The sequence below is a fragment of the Pempheris klunzingeri genome, chromosome 6 (genome assembly GCF_042242105.1).
Source record: "Pempheris klunzingeri isolate RE-2024b chromosome 6, fPemKlu1.hap1, whole genome shotgun sequence".
Classification (NCBI taxonomy): Eukaryota; Metazoa; Chordata; class Actinopteri; order Acropomatiformes; family Pempheridae; genus Pempheris; species Pempheris klunzingeri.
This window is the reverse complement of record NC_092017.1, coordinates 1,729,494-1,747,333: the sequence shown is the minus strand read 5'-3', so window position 1 is coordinate 1,747,333 and position 17,840 is coordinate 1,729,494. Positions and strand designations below refer to the sequence as shown.

At 42.7% G+C, this 17,840-nt stretch overlaps 1 protein-coding gene across 1 annotated transcript in view; it reads left to right on the top strand.

Moving 5' to 3' along the window:
- mcf2l2 (MCF.2 cell line derived transforming sequence-like 2) overlaps positions 1-17,840 on the top strand; it is an 81,104-nt gene that overhangs the window by 1,756 nt on the left and 61,508 nt on the right. The window contains exons 2-14 of the mRNA XM_070831734.1: positions 4,021-4,104; positions 6,840-6,954; positions 7,581-7,671; positions 8,789-8,908; positions 10,556-10,672; positions 10,831-10,980; positions 12,227-12,351; positions 12,476-12,590; positions 13,117-13,236; positions 13,888-14,079; positions 14,643-14,834; positions 14,928-15,114; positions 15,322-15,425. Coding sequence (XP_070687835.1) covers positions 4,029-4,104; positions 6,840-6,954; positions 7,581-7,671; positions 8,789-8,908; positions 10,556-10,672; positions 10,831-10,980; positions 12,227-12,351; positions 12,476-12,590; positions 13,117-13,236; positions 13,888-14,079; positions 14,643-14,834; positions 14,928-15,114; positions 15,322-15,425 — 1,704 coding nt within the window. The 5' untranslated portion in view covers positions 4,021-4,028. The remainder of the gene's footprint in view (positions 1-4,020; positions 4,105-6,839; positions 6,955-7,580; positions 7,672-8,788; positions 8,909-10,555; positions 10,673-10,830; positions 10,981-12,226; positions 12,352-12,475; positions 12,591-13,116; positions 13,237-13,887; positions 14,080-14,642; positions 14,835-14,927; positions 15,115-15,321; positions 15,426-17,840) is intronic.

Below are 17,840 nucleotides of genomic sequence, written 5' to 3'. Positions count from 1 at the left end.
CGCAGAAATACAATCAGGGACTTATTGCTGTTGCTCTTGATTGTCAACCAAGCCAAATCATTCAAGTATCCCCTTGTGGTCCTTTTACACACATTTGCTTGTATCAGATGGAGGCAGGATCAGCAGGAAACCAGTGTCGAATGATGCCTTGTTCAGACCAGTATCAGCCCGATGATTGCCTGACCTGACAGCCGCAGGATGTTGGGAATGAAAACAGGCGTCGGGCGTGATAATTGATCTCGTATTCCGTGGGCAATAACTGTGGACAGCGACAACTGACAGGAATGCTAGCATGTTAGCATGTCAGTTTACATTCATGTACCTGCACGTCACCCTAGCACCTCCCTCCCGATGGCATCACCCACAGTGTGACAGATGGCAAAGAGATGATTGACCAACATATAGTTCATCCCGTGTCTCTGCCAAGTCATGCCAAGACACTCACTCACACCATCTTAACAGACAAAAGTATTGTGCAGAATTGGTTATGATCACTTTCTAATTGTATAGTTTACTTTATAGGTTAATTTAAAGAAATACAACATTTATTTTTTCATTGTGTGTATTGTAACATTATTAATACATCTGAAAATAAACACATGTGCATGTTTCATATTTAGTCGAGGGTGATTTTAGCCTTTGCCATGAATCACGCTGTATTCTTGATTAGGTTTCGTTTCCAAACGTTGAGCTCAGTGTGTCTGTGGACACCAGCAGCAGCGGCAATGTCAGTGTATGAGAGCACGCTGCTTAATCCTTATATATTTAGAGCAGATGGATGATGGGTGACAACAGAAGTGTGTATGTTGCATACGTGTGTGTAGACAGTGTTGGCACCATCAGTGTGTTGCCTTAGCGGCATGGAGCTTAGACACCTGACAACCTGGCAGAGAATCAGCTGAGTGTGTCACAGCTCAGTCGTCGCTGCCATGAACTCGGGACAACTGCAACAAGACAACTTACAGGATCTTCTGTCCCAGTTTCAGCTCCCACAGTGTGCCTTATCTTTCTGCAGCAGTCCTTGAGTGTTCTCATACCGTCCGTTAAATAGGAACTCTCTTTGTCTGACTGAGGAATGCCCAGGCCTTTCAAGAGGCTTTTCACGCTTTACAGCTTTCCTCATGGGACTGTAATTGTGGTCGGACTGAACAGGAGAAGCGGCCCGACATAGAAACAAATGACAGCTAAGTAGCTTGCAGCTAATTGTAGGTGTCCAACGCACGACAGCGTAAACGTAACCATAGGTCGTTTTGCCAACCTGAATTGTAGACTTACTAACACTTCATATCTGTACACGTGTGTGTGCGTACAGTATATATATGTGCCAGTGCATGTAGGTTGTTTGTGTGCATGCATCCATCTAGATATACGATGTGTATATCAACAATTATTCAGGAGTCCTCGTCCGCTCAAACGTTTTCAATGTGCACTCTTGGAAGATTAGCCAATGAGCTAAAAGAGTTACAGATGAAAGTAAAAGCATCTTCAGTGTGAATCCCTCAAATCAAGAGAATCCCACTGGCCTCCATTAGCATATTTACTGCAATGGACCACAGCCTGACATCTGCTTATGCGAGTGCTTCCTGCACTTACCCTCTGCCATCCGCCAGTCTCTAAAAACAGATTGTTTCTGTCAAACCTTGAAGAGGTCATACATCACGTCTGTCTGCGCCACTCCTTCCTACTTTGAAGTTCCAACAATACAGAACATCCTCTGTACTTAAGGGCCTGGTTCCAGTTGCATAACCCTGCTGTACAACCCTCGTACAGTGTTTTGGGCAGGCTTCATGTTTCCTTCGTCTTTCAAAATGAATTTCCATTTTTACAATATGCATTTATCACTGGGTTCTCATATTCTGCTGCTGTTCGTTTTGGTTTCTTTCTCAAGGGGTGATGTTCGAGAGAAGTAAATGTGTTTTGGATATGATACGTGTTTTGGGCAGACATGGACATGGAGTTTTGGGAATATTTGTTTTTGAACCCCTCTCATCATTTGCCAAATAATCAAAAGGTACGGGTTCATTGGGTTATTTAATTCATTTCTATCAAGTTATTTTATATTGTATTTGTGTTTATTCAAGCATGAGCCAAATGAAAGTGGAAAACAATCCAACACAAACTGAAGTAATCTAAACAACAGATGCTATTTTGGAGATTCTTAAAATGATACTGGCTGCTCCAATAACGTGATGAAACATGATGTGTGTGAGCCACATGTTCCCTCGCTGGGTGTCCTGCTCTTAATAGATTTTATTACCTGTGTTCACATAAGCCCCAAAACATTTGTTTCACAACAAATGTCAAATAAATCTTAACTCAAACTCCATGTACTCACTTTTCCTGGGACTTTTAAATGAACCCATCTGCTGAGGAGAAAGTTAATACAAATGGACATTGAACGTTCACACCAGTGTTCCAGTTACAATATGGCTTTCGGGGTAGCCCTGTTTTTCACGGATGGTGGGTGGGAGGGTACCGTGCACATTCATGCCCATACATGAATGCACCAGTGTGCAAAAATATACTAATAATCCATTTCAGTTCATACGGAGAATATTTAACCTAGGACGGCAAAGAAACAGAAACATAGATGTCAGTGCACAGTGGACAGGCAATAGTTTGCATTACTTTGTTAAACCAGACCAGACATACGTTGCGCCCCATGACAGTTATGAGAAAGAAGTTTATTAGACATGGTTATGTGTAAAGAAACGCGCACGTTGACAGGTGCTTTATTATTTGTCTGTTATTCATTTCAGGAGTCTGAACATACAGGACATCAATTTATACAGACGATATTGTTGCAGTCTTCCTAAATTTCTCAAATGAGGCAGGGGAGCGGTGTTCCCCGTAGCCCCCCAGTATTTTGCACCCTGGTTTTATGACAGATCGCCAGATCTTTGAAATCTGCACCACCTTTCTGATTGTAATTGATTGTTTTTAACCGGAATTTTGGGTGGAGTTTGTATTGTGTGTGTGATCATCAGTGAATGCATCAGCAGACTTCTACCAAATGTTTGTCAGTGGAACAGACTGTGGTGGAAGATGTATTTTTAATATCCTTGGTAGGTCAGCAGACTCAGATACTAAGAACAGAGGTACATTGATATTGGCTCCATGAAAGGCCAGGCTCACTACCAGCCATTGTGCTCTCCTTCTCACTCCGTCTGTCCCCACCAGCACCAGCATGCAACCTAGCCGAGCATGTTTTAGAGTAATAAAATCCAGGCAGTGTTAATGCATGTCTTTATTCTCAGTAACAGAGAAAGGTTTGTTCACTTAGACCTTCAGGCTGCAGGGAACCCAAGCGGGGTCGGCTCTTCCACACAGATACCCACCGGTCCACTTAAAGCCACGTCTGAGAATGCTTTGTTCTAGTTCACTGTATATACATCACATAACATACGAACACTAATCAGAAATGGATAGCTACAGAATTGGCGACATGTGATGACAGGATGTGATAATCATGTGTTTCTCAGTCAGCAAGGAAGCTTACAAGATAGGGGTCATCTGATATTGAAAATGTTCTTGTTGTTATCGTCGTTCCTGTTCAGAGTTCTCCTTCCTTTTCTGAAGTCAGTTTCTTTATCTTGTGTACCCTGAGGTGAGGCGATGACTGTCATAGATCGTGATCTGAAACGACAGCGAGAAAGTTCATTCTTGACCCTCGAAGTTAACAAAAAAAAATCTTAACTCAAGGTCAGCTTATGAGTACAAACATTACTGTAAGGGAAATGGCTCAGCATTTACAGTCAACCATTGTATTACAGAATCAATCCACGCTAATTAGAGGGATTTTGATAATGTCCAAGCACGGTAGTGAGGTCCATTCCAACAATGAAGTCCGGTATAGAATATGAGATGAAGTAGCTGCAGAACAGTAGAACACAGTGATACACTGTTTTTAGCTTCATCAGCAAGGGGAGGATAACTGTGACTGTGTGCACGTGTGCTACCTTCACTGACTGTCTGGATTTTTCATCACAGTTCCTCTGATCAGTGTGTCCCTCCTTACAGATGAAATCATGCAGCAGGAGATCAGGCCCCTGCTGGCTGTGGACATCATAGAGCAGCTTCACCGCCAGTTTGCCTTGCTGTCAGGTACGTAAACAAGACTGTGCTGTCCCACTGACCTGACGTCCACACCTGGAGTGTCCAGACTTGATGCTGTGACCCTACATGCAAATTGGCTATGTGAAATGAGACTTAGGGTAAAAGAGCTCTCTTATTGTGTGGGGTACGCAGCCTGAAGGGAAAACCTGCAGACTGTACTCAGGGCAGAAAACAGCACTGTTTTTATCAAGTTAATATTCCCATTATAAGATGGCTGTAAATGCATATCGCTTATATGCTCTCTGTATCATATGTCATTTAAAAAATATTTTATGTCACATATATTATTGTCTTGATTGTCTAACTTGATCACCCCCGTGTCTGTTCGAATCCCCTGTGTAAAACTTTAGACTACAGTGCCCACACATGTTTGCACATCAGTCCCACTGCTGAGCTTCTCGTAATCATTTAGATTTCGGCAGCTGCTGGATATTACACTCTAATACTGTGGGAAATAATGTGTAAAACTGCTTCATTGGCCCAATGAATAGTGAACAGTTGAGTTTAGAACTGTGGAAAGTGTCTGTCCACCACACACACCGAGCTGCTGTCACTCCAATGTGAGTCTCCGCTAGTTACTTTGCTTTTGTCTGAAAGATATGATGATGAAGACTTTATGTGGTAGCAAAGAACAATATCAAACTCTCAATTAGTTCAGCTTCAATTTAGTTTTTGTCATGGATTTGTTTGTTTTTTTTACGCTTCATGGCACTCCATCTGGTGGAAAGTCACGTCTCATCACTTTTGAAGTTTACACAGGGATTTTTGCCTCTGCCACCCCAGACTTTCCAGATGTGCTGTTACTGGTGGCACAGCAGCCTGCAGTGGTTGTCCAGGGATGCCTCTCATTCCTTCTCTCAGTCCTCTCTCAACAGACAGAGTAACGGTTTTCCAAAAATCCCTCTCTCAGCATTACTTGCCTTGGCAGTTACATAAGTTTAACACAGGCCTGGTTTATGGCTTTCACCACATGTGTGCGCCTAGTGTGAGTGTGTGCGTCTTCTCGGCTGGATGTGGGCTGGTAGGATCCTTTGGCTGGATATTTTGGTCTTTTTCTGTGCATGCAATTTTGTCACATGTGAAGTGGAACTACTCTTCGCTTACTGCGCCAAAGTGAGTGTTCCTCTTTCCTCTCAGTCGGTGAGTCTCACAGTGTCATTTCTCTTCTCTTGTACTTGTGTTGGTTTCTATTTATGAACTCTGGATGTTTATTTGTGTGGTCATCGTGGCTCTCACTTCTCTGTTTCTTTGGTTTTTTTCTGCAAAGCAAATTAGAAACATAAAGCGCATCAGTATTTGAGTTCTCGCAAAAAAAAAAATCCCAGACTGCACAGCCACACTGGATGTACTTGACACTAAGCAAATCCATCCATCCATCCATTTTCTATACTGCTTATCCGTCAGGGTCACGGGAGCCTATCCCAGCTGACTTCAGGCAAGAGGCAGGGTACACCCTGGACTGGTCGCCAGCCAATCGCAGGGCCACATACAGACAGGCAGACAACTCACTCTCACACTCACACCTACGGGCAATTTAGAGTTACCAGTTAACCTAATGTGCATGTCTTTGGAAGACGGAGTACCCGGAGAGAACCCACGCTAGCATGGGGAGAAACACCCCGGGTTCAAACCGGGACTAACCACAGCACCACCATGCTGCCCCTAAGCATGTTGGAGTACTACCTTGGCCCAGGTTGTTACTTTATTTAAAAATATGGACCTCCACCACTCTAAAATAATGAGGATCTTTATTTATTTAGAGATAATAAAGCAGCTGTGAGCAGATCAGAACACAGTGTTTTCTCAGACCTGTACACTTGGTACATGGTGTCATGGAGGCTGTGACTGTGTGAATGTCAGTATGACACACTGTATGCAGCATCTTTCTCCCAAGCTCCTTCACTGTGAGACCACATGACACTCTCGTTACACCCCTTCTGCTGCACGTCAGGTACAGAATATCCATCTTGAGAAAGTTGGCTGAATGTCTGTGGATCAAATCAAATCAAAGTTTTATCATCACATACACAGTCATACACAATACAGCATGTAGTGAAACTCTTACGCTCTTGTTGCTCAGAACAAATCTAACAAATGGATAAATAAAGTAAAAGGAATAGAGACTGAATGAACATGTAATGAAAATACATATAAGAATAGATCAAATAAAATAGAAATTAAACCGTTGAAATAGTGAAACCATGTAAGCGATTTGATTTCAAGTGCTGAGTATGAGAAAATGAAAGTAGAAACAAAGAGTGTGGGTGCAGAGGGAGAAGTGTGTTGGACCAAAAAGTATTAAAATGAGGTCTTAAGTCAAAATGAGCTCACAGTTAGACTCTTACAGTTACAGAGAGGATTTTTTAGCTCAAGGTCGCCATCTTGTGACTCTCATGTGGAAGCAGAGCTCTCCAAGAATCTGGTTTCTTTCCTCCTGACTTCAAATGTTGTTTTTAACGAGATGAACTCTGGACTGACTTTTGGTCAAATGCTATTCAGTTTGATGAAACGTATAGAGAAAACATAATGGGACATGAGGAATACATACTGAGTGATATTTATTTCAAGATGACTGTCACTGACTGTTTTTGAGTATGTGTGGCCATCTAAATGTATGTTATATTATCATTAACAAAGGGCAGGCACCATAATATGTGTGTCATGGCATGTGTATGAGTGGATGGGTGACAGTGTGGTATATGTTTTGTAAAATGGTGTTGCAGGCGGGCGAGGGATAGATGGCGCCCCGATCATTATCTTCCCAGAGTACTCAGGCTTCAGCGAAGTGCCAGAGGAAGACTTCCTCAACGTTGTTACGTACCTGACCAGCATCCCCAGGTACCCACACTCTCATACACATACAGCTTTCCTGCTTCAAGCCACCTGTTGGCCAGAAAAAGGCTTCACTCTGCTCATTGGATATCAGCAAATGACCCTGTGAGAGAGTATCACATTAAAAGGCTTCAATTTAATTTACTCCCATGGATGAGCATGGCAGCTAACTCGGTGCTAAAATGAGCTCTCAGGACTATTACGTGTCTTTTTTTTCCTACTTTCTGTGCAATGTGTAGTTTTTCTATCCAGAAATACAACCTGAACCAAGAAATTCAGTTTGGTACTTTGATTAAACACAATAATTTAGCAACTTATAAACAAATTAATAATAAAAGGGCAGTTGATTTTGTGTTTTAGTGCAGCACATATAAACATATATATATATAACATATAAATAAGTTTACTCTCAGTAAAGCCGTGCACTCATCAGCCAACCTTAAGTGAGACGTGATGAGAATATAGCCACTCAGCAGGATTACATGAGAGGATGAATATCTATATACATATTTAAGGCTTGTCTGTGTTTTTAGCACAGCTTGTTCAGGAGCAGTGAGCCTCCGTGTCACGCAGGAACATGCACACACTGAGCCGCAGTCCAGTTACATGTCCTCTCTTCCTCCTGTCTCCAGCCTGGATGCTGCCAGCATCGGCTTCATCATCATCATTGACCGGCGGAAAGACAAATGGAGCTCAGTAAAGGCCTCTCTATCCAGGATCGCTGTAAGTCCTCTAAGACCGAGCTGTAAGACACCTAGTATTCAAGCCACAGTAGAAATCCATACATATGTGCCTCTAAGTAAAGATATTTATATCTAATACTGCAAACAAAGCAGAGCAACCAAATACACCACCAACCAAGGTCATCTGAAGAAAACACTGTGCATTTACAGTGATCTTGTATTCGGGGCTATAAATGCAATCTTCATCCACCTGTTTTGTGCAGGTGTGGGTGGCAGATGTAGATACGACTTTCCACTGACACCCTGTAGTAGAAAAAGATAAAGTCTTTACTACAGTTATGCAAATGTTAAGTTAGAGGAAGCAAAATAAAAGATTAATTCATTAACCTTTACTACTTATAATATTGTTTATTTTATTGTCAAAGTGGGTAGTATGTGTGCAGTATTTGTATATCATACATGTACAATGGATGCCCCCCACCTGCCCATCACACTCACACTCTAACTAACTTATGATTTACTGAAACCTGTTGAAAACCTGCACAAGACCTTCGGATGCACAGACAGTTGCCAGTAAAAATCCCTCCCCTCTCAGTTGTGGTGCATTCTGCTGCATTGTAGCATTCATTTAGTTAGCTAGCGCTGCACTTTTCGGCTGTTTTGCAGTGTGTAAGGCCGGGAACTAACGAGCAGTGCAGTCATCATCAGATACGACAAAGAGATCATCAAGAGGATGGCGGTTTTAAAAATGAATCACCGTGGTGATGTGCAGTTTTAACAGAAAAGTTAATGTTGAGCCATCAGGCCTTGCTTAGTTCAGCGATTCTCATTTTTAATGACAAATGAGAAGCAGTGTGATTAATGTATTTGGACGAGTCAGCAGTGTTAACCACCTCTCAGACCTGCGGAGCCCAGTTGAACTCCACCAACCTGTTAAAGTATCAGTGTTTTTCAGAACAAGCTGTTCTAACAATTTAGTACTTAAATGGTTTGATACCAACAAGACTTAACCAACATATGAACACGTTTACACATCCAGCTCTGTCACTGTGGTCCCAGCACTTGCCTGGTGGTTCGGTCAGGGTTTGAATGAGGGAATGAAATGATGTTGTGGCCGAGACAAGTGTTTTAAATTCTCATGTTGTTGTGATATCAAGGGGGCGTTTCCAGGAAACCTGCAGCTGGTGTTGGTGCTGAGGCCGTCCAGGTTCTTTCAGAGGGCCATAGCAGACATTGGGATCAAGCTGCACAAGGATGACTTTAAAATGAAGGTACCGGTAAGCATGCTTCAGTACCAAGCAGCAGCAGTCACGGGGGAAACATTTCGTTTTTCGTTTGGAAAATGTGGTTGATCGGGGACACGACAAATAAACAATACATGAAATACACATTTTTGTCAGCTCAGCTCAGCTGCGTTAGACATCGCTTGCGTGTGGTAACCTCATGCATAACCTACAATACTATACAATACAATCCTACTAATGTTCAGCGCAGCAGAGTGTAGCTGCAAAAGTTCATATGACAAAGAGATATACTCAAAGAGTGGATGTTCAAAGAAGTATACAGCCACCAAGGAGGTGAAAAGGAAGTGAAAACCTGTGGGGGGAAACAAGAATACTACATGAAAAAGATTTAAATGTCATACTATAAACTTTTTCTAGGAGAAGATGTGTAGACACGACGTACGGTCACAAAGGACTGTGTTGTGCCGTGGGTGCAGCGTGTGCAGTTGTGTTCTATGATATATTGGTCACTTAATTTAGTGAAGGCAAATCCATTTAAACCTCTCTGACACACTGACGTACACAAGCGTTTTGTCAGTGTTTTGTTCATTTTTTTGTTTTTCAACCAGATGACATGTGATCCCACCGAACGGATGAAGTTGTATCACAAACAGTTAGTAGTCTGTAGTACACTAAAGGCCTTTAACAGCGATGGGAAGGCAGCAGGTGTCTGTTCCATCTGCAGTCTGAGGCAGATGAGGTCAAACCACTGGAAAATAACCACAGAAACCTCCGTGCTTATGAGCACATACACCTTCCTTTTGTCAGTTGAACTTTATAATGCTGCTCCGAGAAACATCGTATTTTTATTTATTTGTGGGTCATTAAACTGGGTCACATGTCACAATATGAAGAAAACCTTTTTGAAACTTTTATTTCCTAGATTGTCAGTAATTGTTCTCAATTCAAAATAGTCAAATTTAAAAAACAGATCCAAAAATATCTGACCACATTGTGAATGTGAAGAAAACACAGCACAGGGTTCCCAAACTGGCAGTGCGTCATGACGGGGAGAGCCCTGTGATTAAAGGGGAGGAAGACGGCACATGTGATTGGTCATGATGATGGCCAATCACATGTGACAGATAATTCATTCTTCCTGATGACATCCCAGACTTGACCGTGTGCAGCGCTGCTCAGTGCATGTTTCATGGTCAGGTTTTGGTCTAATATATCACACTTTAGAGGCAGTAAAAATAGTGAGTAGAATTATTGGACTAAGTCGGGATCAGCTTACTGACATCTACCACCCATGGGTCCTTGGAGGGCTATGGTCATTCTAGATTATCTCGTAGGACATGGGGAGTTTGAATTACTGCCATCAGGCCATCCTTTTAGGGTAACACTTACAGGATCTTTTGCTCTGGTTGCCACTAAAAGAAATGCTAAACCTTCATACAGAGGTTCAGTCAACACAAGCTATCATCTGTTGTGTCTGCAGTCTACTTAGTTCTTATCCATTGTCTTTGTACCTCTAATGAGATTGTGTATTGTCTGACTCCCTGCGTGATTGAGGACTGCTTGGCTTATCATAGTGCGTCACTTCTTTAAAGCTGGGGGGCTCAAAAGAGACAAAAGATTAAAAAAAAAATGTTGGTCAAACTAATGCAGCAGAGAACTGACTATTGAATCTGTCTGCAGATTGTGATGCTGAACTCTCTGTCAGACCTGCACGGTTATGTGGATAAAGGCCAGCTGACCCGGGAGCTGGGAGGAAGCCTGGAGTACTGTCACAGTCAGTGGATCCACCACCGGACTGTGAGTCAACATGCGATACTAAAGACTGTGTGCCTTGGACTTCATGCTAGTAATTTAGCAGTTTCCAAATTATAGTGTGATTTTTGTACAGTCAGTTGCATTCTAGGGTGCTGCAGATTCACATGTGGCTCTCTCTCTCTCTCTCTCCCCCCCCCCAGGCCATAGAGAACTTTGCCATGACGGTGAAAAGCACAGCCCAGCTGTTACAGAAGTTTGGGACTGACCTGGCCGAGACAGAGCTGCCCAATGACGTCCAGTGCACCAAAGACCTGCTCACAGCACACACTGACAAACACAGCAACCTCAAGGTGATCTAACACACCAACACGTCCTGACACATGAACAGTGCGTGCATGACTACAAAGAGTTTGTTGATTGTGACAAAATAAGGATAATTAGCATTTGTCCATTTTGTTTTAAGTACTTGGAGTAGAAAAGGACTGTTTCCATTTCCTGGGGGAGTTAAAAGAAGCATAACTGATGGTCAGTTGTTTGCTCCCAGGATGTCAGTCCCACGTATCAGAGGACATTTGCATAAAGTTGACCCTTTCTCAGCTTCCCCTGACCTTTGAATTTTGAGTAGCTGTGGGTAACACCAGCATATTTTAGGAAGCCTACTGACAAGTAGCCTCCCTTTGGCTATTTTTTGTCTTTCATGAGAGCCTTGCCTTGCAAGTTGTAGCAGCCCTTCAAGAGCATCCTCCATGTTTCCCTTTTTTACAAGTCTGCCAGCTCTGACTACAGAATTTACATATACCTGGCGTTGTTAAACCACCTGAGCTGCACCAGAGCTTCTGTTATCAGGCCATTAAATGACCTGTTATCACTACCAATAAAGTGCTTTAGATAAGGGCTACTGCACCGGCCTAGTTGGGCCACAACTGGAACCTCCCTGGGCTGCACATATCTGTCGATATCAGTCCTCCCACAGTTACATATACGACCGTAAGAGAGCACCGTTTGCCGAGTAAGACATTGTTTATTGATCCCTCAGTGGGGAAAGTTTGCTGTTACAGCAGCTCAAGAGGACTGACAAAAGCACACAGTTAAAGAAAGAGAAAATGAAATAACAATAATATGATATATGAAGAGGAAAAATCTGTACATACACATACACAACTTGACATGTGATGTCACTTAAGTTTCATGGCGTACGTGATCTATCAGGAAAATGTTAAAATAACTCAGTTTCACTTGGGACACAAACACCAGAAGTCAAGATGTCACCTCCTTACCAGAAATGTAAATGGCGTTCGTTCCATCCTCGGGTGACATCAGCCTCCTGAATCTACTAGTTGGTTTAGTCGGCCCCTTCTACCACATATATTCAGCACTTATGTGGGATGATAATTCCCGCTGGATTAACCCTCATTAACTTGGGGAATCAGCCAGCAAAACTGTTATTATCCAGATAAGATATGAGATCTATGCATATATGCAGATATATGCATGCATGTTCCAGTAACAGGTGTGAATGGGACACCACACGCACTGATCGACTGTTTTACACATAACATGAATGTCATTTGCAATGCCTTTCTATCTCTAAACCAGGATGAACTGAAGCTAGCCTTGAAGCAGGGCACCACCTTGTTAGGTTGTATCAAGGAGCAGGCAGCCAAGTCAGAGAATCATAAACTCAACCCAGACGAGATGGAGAACCAAACCACTGTGGAAAGGTGACAGTCATCAATTTTTTTTTCTTACATATGTTATATAATGCATCTCAGTCTATATCGTGGCCATGAAGTCCTTTAGTAACCCCCAGTGTGTGTGTAATGAAGTGCCTGCTGTGTGTTTCAGGCTCCTAGCCCAGCTGGATGAGACAGAGAATGCCTTTGAACAGTTCTGGTGTAAACACCATCTGAAACTGGAGCAGTGCCTGCAGCTACGTCACTTTGAACAGGACTTCAGAGAGGTACTGTATATCTGTAGATCTGAAGTGTCTCTGTCTGCCTCTGGCCTGCGACCTTTGGATCTCGCCTGTGTCTGCTCTTCCCGCAGTTTGAAAAGACTTCAAATCATACTTCAAAAAACATAATTAATGAACAATTTGGAATTGTCAACACAAGAACTCTATTTGACATTCTACCTAACACGTCATGTTCTGTTATATGAGGTCCATATAAGGTTCTGTGTTTGGTGTCTGATTGCTGAGTCTGTGTCATTTCATTTCAAGAGTTTGGACTGAAGCAAGCAGAACAGCCTTAACATGGTTCCTTGTTTTATTAATACAATATTTGTGGAAAGAATTCAAACTAACCCACAGTAAAATTACTTGTTTTGTGCCGATGAGATTATTAGAAATGATCAGTGGTGAGATTGTTGGACTTAAGACCTAAAATATTCTGCAGTGAATCTTGGTCTGAATATGAAAAAAGAAATGTTATCACAGTGTGGATGAGTAGGTAAATAATGGTTTTCCTTTATCGCTGTATCTCCAGGTCAAAGTGTCACTAGACAGTTTGATGGACAGTCTAACCAGCCTATCAGATATCGGGGATTGTGTGGCCAGAGTTGAACACCTGCTGAAGGAACTGAAAACACTGGAAGAGAAGGCTCAGGTCAGTCAACACACACACACACACACACACACACACACACACACACAGTCTGCAGAAGCCAAACCAGAACCGAATTACTTGAAATGTTTTTATAGCTGCAGACTTCATGTTTGTTAACCTTCTTCACACTTGGATTGTTTACTACCCTTTATCAATGGTTATGATGACTTGATGTTTATTACCCCTCTTTAATGAATTATTACTGTTTATAACTGCAGGTCTGATGGCTTGATACAAAGTGAGACACTCTTGATCATTTATTAAGAAATGTATTTTCAACACTTAACCACCCAAAATGAATTATTGGTATGTACTTTAGTTTACTTCGTGGACTATGAGCAGTAAAGCCAGCAGTTACAACTTCCAAATACTCTATAAACGGTGACTTATTAGAAAGTGGGACCACAAATCAATTATTAACTATTAACTACTCTGGTAGTGATTGGGTTGACATCATAGATGGTATCTCCAGTCTGAGAGGTCCAATGATTTATGTTAATCCGAAACACTCCAGTATTGTGGAATGTTAAACTCAGAGACTGCCATTGAGGAGCTGGACACAAAAGACATAAACATTGAGTAGTGTAGCTGATTTGCATCTTTACCTCAGTAGACACAGCTACTGAGCCGCCACAACTGTTGTACTTCCAGCCCACGCTAGAAAAGGCCCAGCTCCACGCTCTGCACGGTGACCAGCTGATCCAGAGCAACCACTATGCTGTGGACTCCATTCGGCCCAAATGTGTGGAGCTCCGGCGGGTCTGTGACGACTTCAGCAATGAGGCCAAGAAAAAGACGGATGTCTCGTCCAAATCCCTGCAGATACACATGGGTATTGACAAGGTGAGGATATGATAGGATACACTTATAGACGTCAAACCCAGAAACACATTGCGTGTGTGCATGAAAAAGTCTAAACAATCCAAACGCTGACTTTGGATCAGCCTTGAATTAGTCCTTGCCTACCTTCCTGCAGGCTGCAGAGTATGTTTTTAACATCTAAATCTCATTTTTCAGACTTGCTTTTTTTTAACTGTATATCGTAACTTTAACTTTTGTGTCAACTTTGTGATTTTGCATTATGTCAGTCCTTCCCGATGTTGGCCGAAGATTATGATGACTGGCTTGCTGTACATTATCCCTTACATAAAGTTCACAAGGCAAATTCAGTAGCAACTTTACCTTTTTCTACATCCGATAGAGACAGCACAACGTCAGCATTGATTTAAACTTGTTTCTCAGGTGACCTGACGAAGTCTGACATTCACGCCCCTTTTAGCTCTGTTTTTGTCTCCACCAACACCTGAGAAAAATATCTCTTAAGCTGTTGTCTGCGTCCAAACAGTTACACAAAATTGTGCAATTTGACAAAAGTTTGAATCTGTTTGCATTTCTGCTGTGTACAGGTGAACCAGTGGTGTGAGTCTGGCATCTACCTGCTGGCCTCTCAGGCAGTGGATAAATGTCAGTCACAGGAAGGGGCAGAGTCAGCGCTGACCGACATCGAATCCTTTCTGGAGTCAGCAGAAAAGAACCAATTAAATGAACTGAGAAACCTTCACAACCAGTATGAGGTCGTCCTGTCCGAGGATATCAAAGTATGGTGCACAGAAACATTCACTGAGGATGACTAGGTATTGTCTTGTAAAAATGATGAGGACGAGGGTTGCTAGTGAAATCTCTGCCTGCAGGTCAGCGTCCTGACAGCACTGAAGCGCCTGGAGGACGTCCAGGAGATGTTCGAGAAGCGGCACATCAGTCTGAAGAGACTGTCAGCGAAACAGACAAGGCCCGTCCAGCCTGTTGCCCCGCGGCCCGAATCTTCTCCCAAACGGCCCTCGCTGAAGAACCCCGCCAGGACGACAGGGAGCCAGCCTCGTGAGTTCATTTATTCAGCCTTGTCTAAAAGGTTCACACCGTCTCTGTACATGCACAGTTTTTGGACAAGCTCGTCTTCTTTCCGTGAACACATCTCGAGACTCCGCTCGTGCAATGTAACACAAGCTCTGAAGAAAAGAAGAAATGAAGAAGAAATTGAAGAGATGATTAGACTTACTTATGCTCTGTCCTCTCAATTCATTTCAGCCTTGTCTCGCAGAGTTTCTGATAACTCTAACAGTGGTAAGCAGCCAGCTGAAACGGATCCCAACAAGAGGAAGAACATACGCAAGGCCAAAGGAGGCATCAAGGTACCCTGTTCCAATCCCACCTTAAAAACTCTCAGCAGAATAAAGCTCTTTTGAACTTTAAGTGACTTTAATCATTTTAAAGCTGTTCACTGACAAATAAGTGGCTGACTGGTGTCACAGGCCAGAGTGTCGTTCTAACATTTACTGATACCAGAGCCAATCATGATACCTGTTCCTAACAGTACTTCTCTTTTCCTTTCACTTTTAATCTTTGTTAGGGATGTGTATCTTTAGAATTGTACTGATACCTCTCCCCATATCATCACTGCTTACCCCTCCCTTTTGGTTACCGTCCCAGAAAAAGAAAAAGAATATACCATGACTTAAGAATGGATGGTGGTACTGAATGAGCCAGTAGTACCAAAGTATATCAGTTGGTATCATAAAGGTACAGAATATCAATACTTATCTCCATATGACAAAAGATCATGGTAACAGTTTTTCTTCAAATTGAATTCATCTTACAGAGGTTATGCACTTAATTAGGATAGAATTAGTTAGTTAGTTAGAATTAGTAAGGTTTAGAGGTGCTAGTAAGAGCAGTCAGTTATCTTCGCACAGAACCAGGCTGGTTGTCCCCGTTCCCAGCCTTTATGCTAACTGAGCTAACTAGTTCAGCTGGCTCCAGCTACACATCTACAGTAAAGATGTGAGAATTTGATTGAAGTCTGGGCAGGGAAATTAAATAAGTCCTGAGCTCTGCCGAGTGAGCTGCTCCACGCGTGAGGCCTCGTTAAGCACAATGTAACTTCAACATTCTGCAGGTCTCCATCATGGATCATAGATTACACATCAGCCACACTGTTGAATTTGATCGTGCACTTACGGATATCAGATAGAACCTTCTGTTAAGTGAAAGCAACAGAAACAGCATGCGTTACATTCTCAAATGTTCTAGTCCCATTGTTGATTTGACTCAACAAAGAGAGAACAAAGAATGGTTACACCTGTGCACTGGCCCTCCCCCACAGACACAGGAGAGCCTCTGGCGTAGGACAGCCCAGCTACAGGTACCCACACACTGACCCTCTAGAGTCTACACTCGAGGGACATGGATTTGCTTCTCGAGACTGTCCAAGCTGCTGACAGCTGATTAGCTCTGATTAGCATTCCTATACATATTCACACTGGGCTGTTACAGTCAGTATGTAGCTCTACATCCCGCAGCATGGTCAGACACCACATGGCCACAAAGCCACACAGATCCATGCCCCCGACCACCCCCACTCCACTGTTACATTTTTAAAATACCTCAGAAGGGAGGGTCCAGTTGTACCTTTAACTTTGTCTTAAATGCCTGCTTCCTTCTTGGCCTCCAAGTCCAATACAACAAGTCCAATACAACAAGTCCAATACAACATCCAAACTGATACCATCACTCATGCTTTATCTATTTAATGTGAAAATAACTAGCAACAACAAAAAAAGCAAAAACACATTTTATCATGAAGTGCTCTCCCAGCGTCCCTGAGAACCACACTATCTCTCCTTGCACCCCCCCCACCACCTCAGGAGGGTCAGAGGCCAGAACGGCAGCCCTGATGCTGGTGGGGATTCAACGTGCTGTCTGTCTTTGTCATTTAAACTAAGTCCCTTCGGTTGAAGGAGGGTCTCACTAATCAGTATGCTGCCCTGTTGCTCGTAGCTGCTCTGCTGCGATTCTGCTGATCTCATTAATTGGTTGACAGTGTGCATAATTTGGATGCACACCCCAAGGTTGTTTTGCACCGCTGACAAACACAGTCTGTCTGTGTAGTGATAGTGTTGGTGTGTTAGACCATAAACCTTCCTCCATAATTGATGAGGACAGAGCTGTGTGAAGTCAGTGCCAAAATCAAAAGTCTACCAAGTAGTTTCCTTCTTGTTGTTAACTCTATTGAGTTCCTTGAGCATGTTCAAAATAATCTGATCTGAATTGTAAATGTTTATGTAGGCAAAAAGTGAAACTTGTGCAGGAGTTGTTTTTTTTTCTTCCAAGGACTGCTGTTGAGATGCCCATGAAAGGCACTCTATCTGTGGGGTTTCTGTCCAAGTACGTGCACCAAAAGCTAATCAGGTAGCCAGCCATTCAACTGTAAATAAAAGTCAGAAACCCTAACTGTGAGTACGCTTAAGGTGCAATAGGCAGATTATATTTGAATAAAAGGCCCTCATTTAACCCCAGCACTCTGGGGCTGAATGTATAGCACTCAGTCTAGTAGGTCTGGAGTGGCTTTACTGTAGGTCCAGTAAAATATTTACCATCGATGATCACCACCTGAATGAAAGCACCTGATACCACCATGACATGATATCTTATGACTTTACAAGTTGACAGGGATTGGTTGAATGTGTCATTAAACAAGGATTGAGAAGAAGACACTCGGGTTACTGATATTGTAGTGGTGTTTCTAGACATAATGTAACCTGCCTGAA